This window comes from Xenopus tropicalis, chromosome 3 (genome assembly GCF_000004195.4).
Source record: "Xenopus tropicalis strain Nigerian chromosome 3, UCB_Xtro_10.0, whole genome shotgun sequence".
NCBI lineage: Eukaryota > Metazoa > Chordata > Amphibia > Anura > Pipidae > Xenopus > Xenopus tropicalis.
In genome coordinates this window covers 94,413,884-94,430,400 of record NC_030679.2, presented here as the reverse complement: position 1 = coordinate 94,430,400, position 16,517 = coordinate 94,413,884, and the positions used below count along the sequence as shown (strand labels likewise).

General features: G+C 41.6%; 1 protein-coding gene across 6 annotated transcripts in view; it reads left to right on the top strand.

Moving 5' to 3' along the window:
• znf609 (zinc finger protein 609) overlaps window positions 1–16,517 on the top strand; it is a 44,254-nt gene that overhangs the window by 18,312 nt on the left and 9,425 nt on the right. For 5 of the 6 annotated variants that reach the window (XM_031897967.1, XM_031897966.1, XM_031897964.1 and 2 more), the window contains exons 3-5: window positions 9,306–9,531; window positions 12,045–12,132; window positions 12,355–14,749. In XM_031897967.1, the coding sequence (XP_031753827.1) occupies window positions 9,306–9,531; window positions 12,045–12,132; window positions 12,355–14,749 (2,709 nt within the window). The remainder of the gene's footprint in view (window positions 1–9,305; window positions 9,532–12,044; window positions 12,133–12,354; window positions 14,750–16,517) is intronic. The other variant, XM_031897968.1, reaches the window with a different exon arrangement.

Genomic DNA, 16,517 nt, shown 5'->3' with positions numbered 1-16,517 from the left:
TATATTCTAAAACGTGTTAGTCACTTAAAGAACTGTGCTTCATTATGGGCTAGTGGTGGATATTGACTGCACATCAATATTTGGCCATCGGCCAACTAATGTCAGCCTGCCTGTCTGTCTGTACAGAGGCTGCAAGGTTTGTCTTCCCCAACAAACCACATTCAGCTTCGAAAGACTGAGCTGCAACAGATTAGGGCTGGCTGATCCTTTCGCCCATGAGCCCCTTCTCAATAGCAGAGAAAGAGTGAATGCAGCTGGCAACCATCTTGTGTATGTAGCAAGGACATGCAGTTTCTGACCATACACGTGGCAGTACCTAGCTGTATCTGCTTTATTTTTTGAAGGAAAGGCAAAGTCACTTGAGGGTGCTAAAATGTTAAGCACCCCCAAGTGACTTTAATCGCTCACCTCGTACCCCGGGCTAGTACCCGGGGTTCCTGGAGCGATGCACTTCCTCCTTCTGGCTCCGTTTCGCTGCGACTAACACAATAGGCGCATGCGCGGCAGAGTGAAAAGTCGACTTTTCTGTTAAAGTTCGGCTTTTTACTCAACTGTGCATGTGCGCGCGAGCGATACAGGAAGGAGTAAGCGCTGCATGTACCCCGGGCTGGTGCTGTTCTCTCTGAACAGGGGCACCAGCCCGGGGTACCTGCAGCGCTTCCTCCTTCCTGTATCGGAGGAAGTGCATCGCTCCAGGAACCCCGGGCACCAGCCCGGGGTACGAGGTAAGCGATTAAAGTCACTTGGGGGTGCTTAACATTTTAGCACCCCCAAGTGACTTAGCCTTTCCTTTTCCTTTAAGGCCCCCTTTTTCTACCTAAGGGTTACTGCACACATGTTTTGACCTCTGCTTCCCATAGGCGGGCAAAACGCTCCTGACCCCTTCTCATCCCTCCTGATATGGTTATATGTAAATCTCCCCATCTGACACACAGAACTGTAAGGGCTCTGGTACACGGGGAGATTAGTCGCCCGCGGCAAAACTCCCTGCTCGCGGGCGACTAATCTCCCCGAGTTGCCTTCCCTCTGCCATCCCACCGGCGAACATGTAAGTCGCCGGCGGGATGGCAGACGCGGCGGCGCGATTTCGGGCGATTTGCGCGAAATCGCGCCGCCGCGTCTGCCATCCCACCGGCGACTTACATGTTCGCCGGTGGGATGGCAGAGGGAAGGCAACTCGGGGAGATTAGTCGCCCGCGAGCAGGGAGTTTTGCCGCGGGCGACTAATCTCCCCGTGTACCAGAGCCCTAAGAGAAGGACAGTGGGAATAAACTTGTGTAATCCATTAAGGTACTGTGGCTGCCACTGTTCTCTTTTGGAAGTTCAGCCATGTGCCTTTATCCTATATTGGATTGTTAATCATAAAAGAAATGCTTAGGTTACACTTGATTTATAGGATATGTTTTTCCCTTTATATACATTGGTGCTTTTGGTTCCTTTGGTGTGATCATAGCAGAGTTTATGCTGGAGGCGTAAAATTGCAATGCTGGGAAATCTTTCTTAACTCCTTTCTATGCCAGTAATGAGTGGCTTAAAGAAGACTCTAGTACAAAACTGGTATTCTAATGGTTAATTAAAAGTAAAAAGGGAACCATTTCCCCATGAGATCTGATTGCTTTCTGTAGAAGATGGCATCAAAGGATCCTCTTCTGCTTCACACAAGCGCCTGCCATTTCCACTTTGTAGCTGATGACAGGCTCTTGGCTGCTTGCCATTTCCTTTTTTTTTTTTTTTACTCTACCTCCTCTTTCAGACACCCTGTGAGGGGGTTAGGGAATGCAAGCGTGGTGGCACTTGGAAAAGTATAAGGGTAATTTCCAGGGCCTTGAAAATACATACATCACTTGTCAGCAGCTAAGGTTAAACAGAGGCTCGGGGACAGATGCCAGAGTTGGAAAGATAAAGGTTGGAAGCTACAAACTCATGTCAGCTGTGGTCCCATAGCCCTAATAAAAAAAAAATTGTGAGACGGTTTGCTTGTGTAATAAACATGCCTTTGGGAAAAGAAAAGCATTTCAGATTGAATTGTTCCTGCCAGGATCTTATACTGCCCAATATCTGCCATCAATATGCCATGCGTCCATGATCTGTATGGTTATTGTCCTTTATATAGCGCTGACATATTTTGCATCTCTTAATACAGTTTATACATCAGCCCCTACCTCAGTGACAAATACCATATACAGTTTTATTAGGAGCTAGTTGCCCTGCCTGTATATTTTTGCAGTGCGAGAGAAAGCCCATACAAGCTTGGGCAGATACTACCCTCGCTGGAATCAAATCGGGACCCCGGTGCTGCAAAGCAGAATTGCCAACCACTACATGGTGTTCAATCTAAACTGAGATTTCTACTATTGTGTGTCAGCAGCATGCTACAGAACCATTTCTTTTAAATGTTTGGTTTATCTCGTCTCACTTAGCTTTTATTCACATAAGCTATTTGTATGCTTCTTCAAACCAGCTTCAAAGACCAGCTGGTCATATTGCTGTAGCACCTGTCCTTTCAACAGTGTTCGTATGGATCTGGTCAGATTATATAACTCTCTTGTCAGCCTGTGAGTCTTTTAAAGAGTTATGGAGTGCATGAACTTATTAAGTCAAAACCTTGTTCATTGAGTTTTTGTTTAAGAAACAGGATGTGTTCACTTAAACCCATTGTAGTTTGTAGGGTGAACAGTGCAAAATTCAAAAGCAAAGCTTATGTGCTTGTGACCATTAAATACCTATAAATATTAAATATTCTTCGAGGGAAAGTAATTCTTAACGTTTGCGTTTAGGAGCAACATAAGTTCTCTGTGCTTTTCAAGGTGGATGTCAATGATGCTGCATCTTGCTCCAGTCTCTCCTTCCATTCTCTGTCCTCCTCCCCTCTCTGCTGTAATCTGAGCTACTAGCAGCCAGAGCTGCAGCACGAAATTTACGGAGACCAAGCTAAAATGGCAGCTGCTATATTAAACAAACTGGGTAGCTTCTATGGCTGTTAACTCAGTTATGGTAAAGCTTTTTACAGAATAATTAAAGCGTTCTGGCTTGAATTATTGTGGCTAATCAGTTGGCAATAAAATGCCAAAATGCCTTTCGTTCTCCTTTAAGATGCACCAGTGCTTGTTATTAATACACTCAGGTAAATTTACATATGACATGCTATATTGCACTGTAAACCATCTCCTTTAAATGTTAATTTGGGGCAGTCATCTAATGTGAAATTCCATTTCTGGAAGAGGAAGTATCATTGATTGCTTATATAGAAGACAATGGATTCTGAATTGCCTGAAGGATATTTCTAGTCCCAGTTACCAAGTAATTTACTAGTAGTCAGCATTCATTCTAGATTAATTCAGTCTTGGGATGTAGTGATGTGCAGGTCAAGAGAACCTCGACCCACATCCGACCCTAACCAACACAAACCCTACTGACCTGGCTTCTGCCCTCTATTTATAGACCCGTGCCCGCCCTGCAATGATGTCACAAATGGGGCATAGCGTGGCAGGGGAGAACCTATAAATACAGAAGCTGGAAGAGGTAGCCAGCAGTGTTAGGTTGCAGGCGGAGAGGGCAAGCAGAAGAGCTCAACCCAAACCCGCCCATGACCCGCAAGTGATTTGCCGAGGTCTGCCCAAACCCGCCCGACTTGTGGGTATCAGCCTTGCCCGCACATCACTATTGGGATGCAAGTTGCACATCCTCTAAATAGTGCTGGACAATCAGTATTCACCAAATAGCGTGAATGCCATTCTTTGTGTCTTTCTTCATTTAAAGGTTTTTTTTTTTTTTACATTTTTGGACACAGATCACAACTCAACAACAGTAGGTTTAGGTCTCCATGGTTAAAGGTTTCATGGACGCCTGAAACTTTGCTGTATTGTGATGTGTTTAAGCCAAAGTAAGTAACTTTTTTTCTATTATTAAGAAAGGAGCGAGGGGTATGCTATCTATGCCTTCTGACTCTCCTTCTCTGTCTCTCTCTTTCTATTTACAGTAGCCCATCAGTCTACAGTTTGGCTTATTTGGACAATATTTAGATTTACAAATTACAGTACTACTTCTTCCCAGTGAAATCATGCCCTTACCCTGCATGAACCAATTGTTGGCCATACATGTAGTGATTCTGATCTTTCGTGCGACCATTGGTTGCACGAAAGATCGCTCCCACCCACTGACGTTCAGGGCTAAAATAGTCAGATGTGGAGGTAGAGACGATAGAAATTCTACCTCCACCTGCCAATTCAGCCCTGGATGTAGATTTTGCTGTGGCACCCAATCAAAATCTTATAACCTGGCCTTCTGCGATATCGGCTGCCTCTTTGAGCAGCCATACACGCAGCAAATCTCATACGAAACAAGGTTTCGTGCGATATTATTGGTTTGTGTATGGCCAACTTTAGGGCTGCCCATCTATTGCCCCAGCTAGCTCTTTTTAAAGAGCAGAATTTTAAATGGTATCTTTCATTGCAGAATTAAATCATGTCTTGTCCATCTTATGTTCTAGCAGCCATACTCTGCTTACGAGATCATTTGTCTCAGCATACCATTTTTTTTTTACATACTGGCTACTCGCATGTTTTACAATAAAAATATTTTCCATGGTTTTTCTTGTGTAGTGAGGGCAGTATCAGGTCTGAGTGATGCCTACTTTAAACATTATTGCTGGTAAAAAGCCAATCGCACATTCTAGCATTTGGTGAAAACCAGTGGTTGGTGAGTGTATGAGAGAAGAATAGAGGTGTTCAGTGGGTAATCACATTTCTGAGGGTTTAGGTTATTGGCTTGAATGAAAAGGTGAGTTTTAAGAAACAGTTTAAAAGCTTGGAGACTCTGGTAGTGTCTAATGGGACGGGGAAATGTGTTCCAGAGGATGGGTGCAGCACGTGAGAAGTCCTGGATGCGAAAGGAAGTAATGAGTGAGGAGAAGAGAAGGAGGTGATGTGTAGAGCGAAGGTAACGTCTAGGGGTGTACTTGGGGATTAGGGTGGTTATATAGAGTGGTGCGGCACCAGTGAGTGCTTTGGAGGTAAGTACAAGTGTCTTAAACTGAATCCTGTACATGAAAGGTAGCCAGTGTAAGGATTGGCAAAGAGGGACAGCACTTGTGGAGTGGGAGAAGAGGTGCCAGAGTCTCTTATTGCTTATGCCCACCCTAGAGTGTAACATTAATGCTGCACTGCTTGACCCTTGTAAATGTAAAATGTACATTCTACTTTATAAGTATTTTTAAGTTTACCACTGCAGAATGAAACTGGCAATACATGCTAAGATTTGCTTCTTTGGCAAGGTCGCCAAACAAGTGTTATCTGCCTAATTCAATTACAAGAGTGAGCATAGGAGATGCCGGTCAGAGGACCACATCAATGAGCTTATGTGGTCCCCGATCCAATGGGAAAATCAAACCTGCCCGATTGACACCTGGGTGATTTTTGGCCAGATATCAATCAGGGAGGCCTGAATCAACATCTTAAATCTGACTGTATATAGGCACCTTAAGTAGTATGGTGTGTCCAGTTAATATGAACATGTTCTGTAACTGTGTGTACTGTCCCTGCAGAAAAGCATTTCAGCCCCTTCTATGAGTAATGTCACTGTAAGCACTGTAGTCATCTAGCTTAGCCTGGCGAGCAGTGTATGCTTAAAGAGGCTTATCTGTAACACTTGCATGCTGTACCCTATCTTTCTTGCCACTAGTGTTTTTAAGCATGTGGTTAAGATGAATGTTGACACTGAGTTTATCCAAAAGGTGGGCAGTGAATTACAAAGGTGTTCTTTTTGTTTTCTTTTTTCAACCTTTGAAATAGGGCACAGTAAAATCTCTTTATATTGTGGTTGTGCACTTGCCTCAGGCATTAGCTATTCTTGTCTTTAGACCTTTACTCCATCAGCATTACTTTTCCATCACAGAAATGGGCTACATCCAGGAACTGAGCTGATCTACACTGGAATGCAGCCGTAATGCCTTTTTAATCCGACAATTTATTGTAGTTGGCAGAGAGAGCACTGAGCTGGCAGGAAGCCATTCTACACACAGCCATTCTAGCCATTCTCACTACACTGAGACATGAGGGTTGATTCACTAAAGTGCGATAACGCATATCGCATGTTTTTTTGCGGTAAAATTGGCACAACAAAAAAATATGCAATCGGCCAAAGTATTATCGCATGCGTTAAATAGCGTACAACCGCATGCGTTAATTTTACTGCATTGCGTTAATTCTCGCGCAGAAATAATACTAACACATGATTCACAAACACTTACACTGGGGCAGGTGGTAATTATAGAAAAGTACAGTTCATGAGCTTTTGGCAACACAATATGGACTTTGCAGTGTGATTTACTCAAGTATGTAGCCTCCAGTTTGCAGGGAAATGGTCATTTTCAAAAAAAGTAGTTTTACGAACGTAATGGTGTGTATGGCGTGCGCGCGATAAGTAGCGTACGTGAGTTAATTAGTGCGCGTGATAAGTTGCGCACTGCGTTACTTAGTGTGCGTTGCGTCGAATACCGCACGAAAGTAGTCTTCGGGACTTAAATAACGCAAACAGCATCGCGTCTAAATTAACGCAAATATACTTTTAGTGAATCGTGCGTTAAGACGTGAAAAATTAGACGCAATAAAAATTTTAACGCATACTATAAATAGCGCTCGTTTTATCGCACTTTAGTGAATCAACCCTATAGTAACTTGAGCTCAGAAACAACACTGCATAAGGAGCACTTTGCATAGGTGTAACAGTGCTGCTTAGGCAAATAGTGCTTTTCATTTATAATGCTAGCTTGTGGGTTATCCCTTGTCACTACTTTATCTATAGTATGTGAGGAGCTTTGTTTCTGGAGTTTTGCCCACAAAGTTTAGGAGGCCTAATCTGGTGCTACACCATTGTTTTGCACAAGAATTTACAGTCTAAATATTCTGACTGTAGGTACATTTAAAATGGAAGTTCACATTTAAATTTAAACAATGCGCGTTGACATAATGTAACTAGTTTTACAATCTTTCGTTTACATTTGTTTATAATTAATTTCTATATTTTGATACTTCACACAGTGTTTTTGAAGGAATACTGACATCAGCAAACTTTCATTTTTGGCTTTCAACCACCAACCCTGGGCAAGCATGTGTGCATTTCCTAATGTTTGAGCCTTGCTCATGCAATATTTTTCTTGTTTAGCGATGACCACACATTATTCATTTTGGGCCGAGGGAGGAACATCTTGCGTGCACAGAATGAACTTAAGGCAGAGAAAGTGATGTATCCACTAAGAGCTATGAATTCGAAATCAATTTTGGGTGCCTGGAGTCGGAGTTGATAAAAAGAAACTCCAACTCCTATTTCACAGATATTAATCATAGTAAAGTATTTCTCTGCTGTACAGTATCCCAGTGTGCAATGTGAAGTCCAACTGAGCTGTTACAACCTTATTGTTTTCATTTTTTATCTTTTGTTTAAATGTTAGGTTTAAGGAATGTTTGTAGTTTCTTTAATGAATGAAATAAAAAGCCATAATGACATGGGCTTAGTTATAGAGTAAGACCAAAACTTGAACAGTATCCTCATTCATGTTGGCAGTGCCAGGCTTGCATGGCCAAAAGGGTAGTGTGTTTGCTTTCTAGCCAGTAGATCTTTGGTTTGTTCCCAAAAGCAGACCTCTTCATACAGCTTTATCAGCTTTATCAACGCTGAGCTTTGGCAGTGATGAAATGCATTTTCATCATGGAAAATACATTAGTATATTAAAAGCAGAGGAGTTGGAGGTATCATAAACTGAGGAGCCTGAGTCAAAAGAGCCAAATCCCTGGGCACTAAGATGGCACTCACAATGGTGAAGGATCTGCAAATAAGTTCTTCCTTTTGGTACTGCAGTAAAGTAATGATTTTTGCAAAATAATCATAGTGATTTGGGAGTTCCAAGCCAGACCCAGTGATATGTGCTTCATCATATAGTTACCTTTACTTCAGTCTCATAATAAATTAGATGGTTCCCATGTCACCCAATCAAATTAGCACAGTGATCTTCTGGATGATTTAGTAGACTATTTTACCTTAATAATATTATAGTTGTTGTTTTGTCCTAAACCAGACAGCGCTGCAGCCCACCGTATCTTTGTAAACACGTGGTAGATTTAACCAAAAGCTGGAGGGTTGCAGATTTGTTTTTGTTTTTTTTGTTGTTAAATACCCTGTTACACATATCATCCAAATTACCTATCTCTTAAGCTCTTATAAAGATTGTTAAAAGAATCGTATAAATGTAAGAGCATGTTCAGAACCACATTGAGTAAATTAGGTCTGGTAAGGCGCCTCTCTGTGCAGTGAATTGGTTACGGTATGATTACAGCAGATGCTCCTGGGGACATTCTAGTAATTCTCCCAGTCTTGTAACCATCTGTGCCTCTGTGTCATAGCCAGAAGGCGTCTGCCAAACATTTACAAATGCCAGTTGTTTGTTTATACATAATATCCAGTCTCTGATCTTTCATAACATCATTTACTGGGTTGACCTAATACCTATTTTCCCTTGAATGGTTTTTTTCCACAAATGATATGCTTTGCAAATAGTCATCTGTATTGTTATAGTACATCTCTTAGGGCTCTGGCACACGGGGAGATTAGTCGCCCGCGGCAAAACTCCCTGTTCGCGGGTGACTAATCTCCCCGAGTTGCCTTCCCCTGCCATCCCACCGGCGAACATGTAAGTCGCCAGCGGGATGGCACACGCGGCGGCACGATTTCGCGCAAATCGCTTCGCCGCGTCTGCCATCCCGCCGGCGACTTACATTGTCGGCGGTGGGATGGCAGGGGGAAGGCAACTCGGGGAGATTAGTCGCCCGCGAACAGTGAGTTTTGCCGCGGGCGACTAATCTCCCCGTGTGCCAGAGCCCTTAAGGCCTTGTAATGACAAGCATTTTTATCTGCGCTCCCCTGCAGTGGCATTCTCCTGTGTTCCACTGCAGGGGAGCAGAGATAAAAATGCATTCCTTTCTTCTTAATGTGGCTGTACTTACACAGGTGCATGTAAGCACCAAACGCAGGTGGCATGTTGCATAGGTGTATTCAGATGTAAATATAGGTGTATGCTGTCCCTTTAACTCAGAAACTGTTTCCAAGTGTATTCATGACTCAGAAATGTAAATCTAAATAATTTAATATTCACTACTTAAAAAATGTGAGCCTCTGTAGAGTTTACTAATTTTTTCATTTCCCACCCCCTTTTTTATCAATACTTTTTCACTCACCCTTTTTATTCCTGCTTTTTCTCTTACCTTTTTATTTCTCGTATATTTCATATCCTGCCTCCGTCCTACCTGATTTAGATGGATTCTCCAAGTTGTGCTTCTTCTGGCTTGCCTTTGCATCTACTTGTTCCAATGGTGAGCAGTGAAATATCCTCCCCATGTGAACAGATCATGGTGCGCACACGATCAGTGGGTGTCAATACAAGTGATGTGGCCCTGGCTACTGAACCAGAATGCCTGGGGCCTTGTGAACCCGGCACCAGCGTTAACCTGGAAGGCATTGTGTGGCAGGAGACAGAAGATGGTAAGATAATAATTAAAAGAGTCCTGCTTGCTCTTGTTACATGTGATCCTTTATGATGCACTACATAAGATACATTTTGATTAACTGAAAAAGTATTTCTACCCATATAATTTTTTATGTGCAGTATGTAATGTAATGTAATTTTATGCAAATTTCTAATATACTTTAACATTGTTTCCATCGTTATTTGTAAATTACCTTGCAGTTGAAAGCAATTTATTTGCTATTCCTTTTCAGTTTGCCCAGTTATAGAAACTATGTATCAGTATGCCTCCTCTAAAAGACTCCAGTTCCCTCAGTGCCTTGCAAGCTTTTTTTACTCTCCTCCTTTTTACCTCTGTTAATCCCAAAACATGTGTCTGGAGTCTTGGCTGGAGAGGGGCTAACTACTAATGTTCCTGTGGTACCAGCAGTCATGGAAAGCAAAGGTCTAAACAGGTCAACAGACAGAGACTGTTTTCAGACTTTCAGTGGACATCCCCTTTAAAGACCATAACTTCTTATGGCATACTTTGCATAAATGATGCCAAAAAAAAAAAAAAAGAATATAAAATGCAGCTGAAACACGTGGTCAGACTTATGCATACAGCGCTTACACTTTAATTGGCCTATTAAACCAGTATTAAAGGACAAGGAGCTTAAATCGTAGGATGTTGCTCATTTGTGAGTCATCACTCATTGACTACTGCAAGATTAGCAATGCACTTACCTTCTGCCCTGTGCCATCTCCCATGAATATTTTACATGTATAACCATTATCAAAAGAAAATCATTAAACTAAATTTAAACTTTATATATATATGCATTCTCAAGATACGGGACATGATGGGCCTATGAGGAGGATGTTTTTAGTTGTGTTTTAGGACTCATGGACCATTGCTCTGGGGCAGGCCAAACCACTCAATTCAACCTCCCCCATGTAAAAAAAAAAAAAAAAAAAAAAACAACAACATATCCTGTGGTTGTATCTTTTCATTTTTATGTTTTTCAAAGACTGTTATATGTGTTTTCCATTTATATATGTGTATTTGGTGCACATGACCAAGGCCTACCCAAAAATGAGAATTTATGGTGAGACTAATTTTTTGGGCTCTAATTTTTGGCACATTCACTTATTAAAGAACAGCCTCGAATATATCCTGTCTTGTTTTAGACGTATGCGTATTTGGTTTATCAAGATTCAGGTGGACAAGTTGTATGGGTATGAAATTGACTGCATTTAAAGGAGTTATGAACCAAAATATAAAATTAAGTAAAATGCAAGAAAATGTCATGCTAAGCAACTTTCCAAAATACATTAGCTGCAAAGGTTCGCTGCTTTGTTTGTTTATTTATAAATAACATTTTGCAAATATTTATATTTGGATTTACAACCCATTTAACAATTGTAATTTATCAATCAGTTCAGTCATGTAACTTCCCTGAAAATCTTGGTAAAACATTGCTTAAATAGTAATACACGAATCTTGTCCTATTTAGTTTTTGGCTAAAAGTTTGCGAAACAGCAAAAATTTGCAAAATGCTTTGAAGTCAATAAGCAGCTGCCCTACATTTTGCTTTTTTTTTTTTTTTTTTTTTTTTTAATCGGATGACTTATTTTTCTGCAGGCATTGCAGTCTATGGGCATCTTTTTTGTGTGCTGAAACCTGTAGAAAACCTGTAGAAAATTTTGCTCATCACTACTCTTAAATTAATGTTAAAGGACCTCTATTTACAAGGAGCACGTGCATCGAGTGTAGTTATCCTGGCCTTCTTTCAGTATTATTTTACAACTTTTTGCCCTTGGCAGCCAAAATTGAAACAAGAGAAAAATCTAAAGTGTACCAACTGGTTGTTACTCTGTACTATGGAGTTTGATGACCAGTCTGCAACTGGCACAGGATGTATGTATAATTGCCAGTTAGTTTTAAAGGGGTTTATCTTCTGTCTGAGGCGTTAGTGGATGCTTCCACTGTATCCGCAATGCAATCTGTTCTTGAAAGTTAAGCAAGTGTTAGCTACAGATGAAGGAATAGCAGGGGCACTGGTAGCTCTTTATAACATCTGGGCAGGATTCCCTTAATCTATTTATTGCCTACCCAATTTTTTAACATAATAAAACGATGAACCATTTCTAAGTCCAGCAGTATAACATTAAAATTGTTTATAGCAAATGCCCTTTAAACAATTGTAATGTAGCATTTAAGAGCTTCAGACTCATCTTTTGTGATATTGCAAATCACAAAAGATGCTATCTAAAATTAGGAAAATATTTAGCAATGCTCAGTTTTCTGGGATGAGAAGAGTGCTGCTTTTGGTAATACTGCCATCTGCTGGTTTTCACCTGAACTGCTAAAACCTTGTTTATAAAGAGATCCTGTAAGTTTATGATCAGTCTTAAGATTAACCATTTCTGCATTTAATGCCTTGTCTTGATTTGGGTAAATGCAAAACTTCACTTTTAGAGCTCTTATTCCCCTCTATGATTTTCTGATTCGTTAACAACTGTGCCATTTCTGACTTTCCCTTCCCAGGAATGTTGGTTGTTAATGTGACTTGGAGAAACAAAACCTATGTAGGTACCCTACTGGACTGCACACGTCATGACTGGGCTCCCCCAAGGTAAGCTCATATGAACACAGTAAATTAACAGTACTGCCCCAGATATAATATTTGGGTAAATTGTTAATATGCATGCTAATATTACTTTAACTTTGAAAGACATAAATAGTAAATATTCCTTTTGGTGTGGAGTTGATAAAGAAATTTAATGTGTAACCTTTGTGTGGTAACTGTTTAAAACAGAGAAACTTACAAAATGTTTCTGTTCCCTTCCCCCTCCAGATTCTGCGACTCTCCCACCAGTGACTTGGAGATGCGGAACGGACGGGGGAGGGGCAAACGAATGCGCCCCAGCAGCAGTGTGCCGATCACAGAAACAGCAACTGTGCCAGACAGTAAAGGAGCTAGTAGTAGCAGTAGTAGCAGCAGTAAGACACGTGCTGGGACAAACAGCAAAGGGAGGAGGGGTAGCCAGAACTCAGGTGAACACCGCCCTCCTCCATGTGGTGCCAGTGATGACATCAAAGCTAGTCCGTCTTCTGCCAGTAAGCGCAAAAGTAAACCCCCTTCTGACATGGAACTTACCTCCAGTTCAGAAGATTCTAAAGGAAGCAAACGTGCACGTACCAATTCAATGGGTTCCTCTTCTGCACCTGTGTCCATGCCATTAACAGTTCCACTAAGCACTATCAAGGTAGAACCTGCAACACTTGACCGAAATTGTTCATCTCCGATTCTCATTGACTGTCCCCATCCTAATTGTAATAAAAAGTACAAGCACATCAATGGCCTGAAATATCATCAGGCGCATGCACACACTGATGATGACAGTAAACCAGAAGCTGATGGTGATAGTGAGTGCGGAGAGGAGCCCCATCTTCATTTGGACATGGGAGGATGCAATGGCGCCTTTGCATCCCAGAAAGGGTCTCTCTCTCCTGCACGTTCTGCCACTCCCAAGGCCCGCATAACTGAACCACACAGTCCAACACTATCTGCAAAATTTGGAGGCAAGGCAGCTTGTAAAAAGAAAGTAGGGGCAGAGGGTGACACAGACCCTGGAGCCCTTTCTAATGATGGATCAGAGGACGGGACACTAGCTGCAGATGATACCAGCAATGATGGCTTTGATCTACAGGAAAAACGTTTGGCAGAAAAAGATGCAGTGAAAAAAGGAGGCTTAAGCACCAAGACTGAGAAGCCACCTGCCTCTAAAAGTGTGAAATCTGCACGTCCAATTGCACCAGCTATAGTGCCTCAGCCAATGTACACCTTTCAAGCTACCACTTTTACTGCCTCCAGTCCCGGCTCCTCAACTGGTATAACAACCACAGTGGTGCAAGCTATGCCAGCTAGCCCTCAGCTTAAACCAATTCAACCAAAACCCACAGTTATGGGAGAACCCTCTGGTATCAATCCTGCACTGACACCATCTAGGGATAAGAAAAAAAAGGATAAAAAGAAGAAAGAGTGCAGAGAGGAGGAGAGCCCTGGCTCCTCTATGAAGTCAGGCCGTCCAGAGGAAGGCAAAAGCCCTTATGGAGAAGGCATGGGGGAATCGTCAAACAAAGCAGACGGCCTCCTTAATGGCTCTGATGCTCACCAGAGCCGCCTAGCCAGCATTAAAGCTGAGGCTGATAAAATTTACAGCTTTACAGACAATGCTCCAAGTCCATCAATAGGTTCAGGAAGTACATCAAGTAGAATAGAAAATCCAAGTCCAGGCCAACCAATGACCCCTTTGCATGTTGTAACTCAAAATGGTGCTGAAGGTGCTTCAGCAAAAACTAACAGTCCTGCATACTCTGATATATCAGATGCAGGAGATGATGGAGAGGGTAAATTAGATGGCACCAAAGTGAAAGACCCAGATATGATAGTAAAAGAGGGTGCCAAAAAAACACTCTTTGCACAACAGCCACAAAGCAAAGACTCCCCATACTACCAGAGCTTTGAGACCTATTACTCTCCTAACTATGCACATTCCAGTCCTAGTGCCATAAATACCACTGGTCAAGCTACATCAGAGAGTCAACCCCTCAAGGTTAAGAAGGAAGAGGATCTAGAAGTTACAGAAGTAAAAATGAAAACTGAGCCTCCTGAAGAGAAAAAGCCAGAACTAAACAGCGCAAGCCAACAACCATCCGTGATCCAGCAAAGGCCTAACATGTACATGCAGTCTCTCTATTACAACCAGTATGCCTACGTGCCTCCTTATGGCTACAGTGACCAAGGGTACCATGCACACATGCTTAGTACTAATCCAGCATATCGCCAGCATTATGAAGAGCAACAGAAACAAAGGCAGAGTCTAGAACAGCAACGCAGTAATGAGAAAAAAGCAGAAATTGCAGTAAGGGAAAGAGAGACCTCAATTAAAGATGAATGGAAGCATAAGTCTGTGCCCCCAACACTAACAAAGGCCCCAAGCCTTACTGACCTTGGGAAATCTGGGACCAGCAAGGCCAAGGAACTGGGGACTAGTTCAGACTCTGGAAAGTCAGTGATCATCCCCAAGCCAGAGGACTCTGTAAAGTTGCCCTTGCAGCAAGGAGAGGGGTTAAAGGCAAAAGTGTCAGAAGGTGGTCAGCATGCAGGGAAAGAAACAACTGAAGCTAAATCTATTGGAGAATGTAATCGGCAAGCTGGTCTTGATCCTGCCCTGTGGTATAGACAGGTAAATGGCAAAGTTATTCAACCATCTTGTGTTGCATTTTTTGTCTTTCCTTTGCAGTAGAACTTTGACAAAACAGTAAAACATGTACATTGTTTAAGAATCAGATGCAAAGAAATACAAATTGGGTTGTCAAAGGCTAATGTAAGTAAGTCATGCAGTTAAAATGACAACATACATCTGTGTTTTAACATGGATCCTGTATATTACATTACATTACATTAACATTTATTTATAAAGCGCCAACATATTCCGCAGCGCTGTACAATAAGTACAGGGCTTCTAGTCGCAAATCTTAAAATGGCTATACACAGATTTGTTCCTGTATAAAAAAGTCATTTTGACTGATAATCCTGCTATTCTGTGTATTGAGGATTATCTGCTTGATGGAAATTTTTCATCAGTCAGATTAGTAGAAAAGGAGCCATATATCTGTTTGGCCACTTGTATTGTATCTGCTTAAGCGTAATCTTTTTGAATTGTTTCCCCATAATTGCTTATAGAACCCCATTTGTAATAAAAACCACTAAGTTAGACCGGGAACTGTAACCCATAGCAACCCAGAAATGCTTCCTTCTGATTGGTTGCTATGGGTTACTGCTACTACGCAAACTTAGTGTATTTTATTACATAACCCCTTGTTTTTGTATGGGTTTCACACTTGGGACTAGCACAAGTCCCCCAATCTTTGGGGTGCTAAGACTGCCACACTAAAAGCTTTCTGTCCTACACCTGTATTACTGGCCTTTTGAAGACAAGGTGAAGTGGAAAACGGTCAGAGATGATTGAAAGGGGGTGGTTCACCTCTAATTTAACTTTTAGGGGCACATTTACTAACCCACGAACGGGTCGAAATGAGTCCGATTGCGGTTTTTTCGTAATGATCGGTATTTTGCGATTTTTTTCGGCGTCTTTACGAATTTTTCGTTACCAATACGATTTTTGCGTAAAAACGCGAGTTTTTCGTAGCCATTACGAAAGTTGCGTAAAATCGCCCGATTTTTCGTAGCGTTAAAACTTACGCGAAAAGTTGCGCCTTTTTGGTAGCGTTAAAACTTAAAAGGTGCGAAGTTTCGCGTAAGTTTTAACGTTACGGAAAAATCGCCAGATTTTACGCAACTTTCGTAATGGCTACGAAAAACTCGCGTTTTTACGCAAAAATCGTATTGGTAACGAAAAATTCGTAAAGACGCCGAAAAAAATCGCAAAAAATACGAAAAAGTCGCAAAATGTTCGTTTTCAAGTAGGAACTTTTCCTATTCGGGTCGGATTCGTGGGTTAGTAAATCAGCCCCTAAGTATGTTTCGCAATAATTAATTTTATTTCGATGTATTTTTTTTTTCAATAGTTTTTAAAAAATATTTGCCGCCTTCTTCTGACTCTTTGCTTTCAAATGAGGGTCACTCCCAACAGCAACAACTTTTGTTCTTTGAGGCTACAGTTGAATTACTTTCTGCTCAGGCCTCTCCTATTCATATTACAGACTTAATTACACCACTGCTTTGTTGCTAGGGAAATTTGGACCCTAGCAACCAGATAGCTACTGAAATTGCAGATTGTCTCTGAATATCACTCTCTACATCATACTGAAAGTTAATACAAAGATGAGCATCCCCTTACAAGCAGAAAATAATAGATGAAAAAGGAAGAGGTCTGATAAGGTGGGGGAAAAAAAAGATTGTGTGTGAGTCAGGTTATATTGTCAAGTGAGACTGTTTCTGTGTTACATATATCTGAGCACACTTGGGAAGCAATAACCCATGTTCTGCCA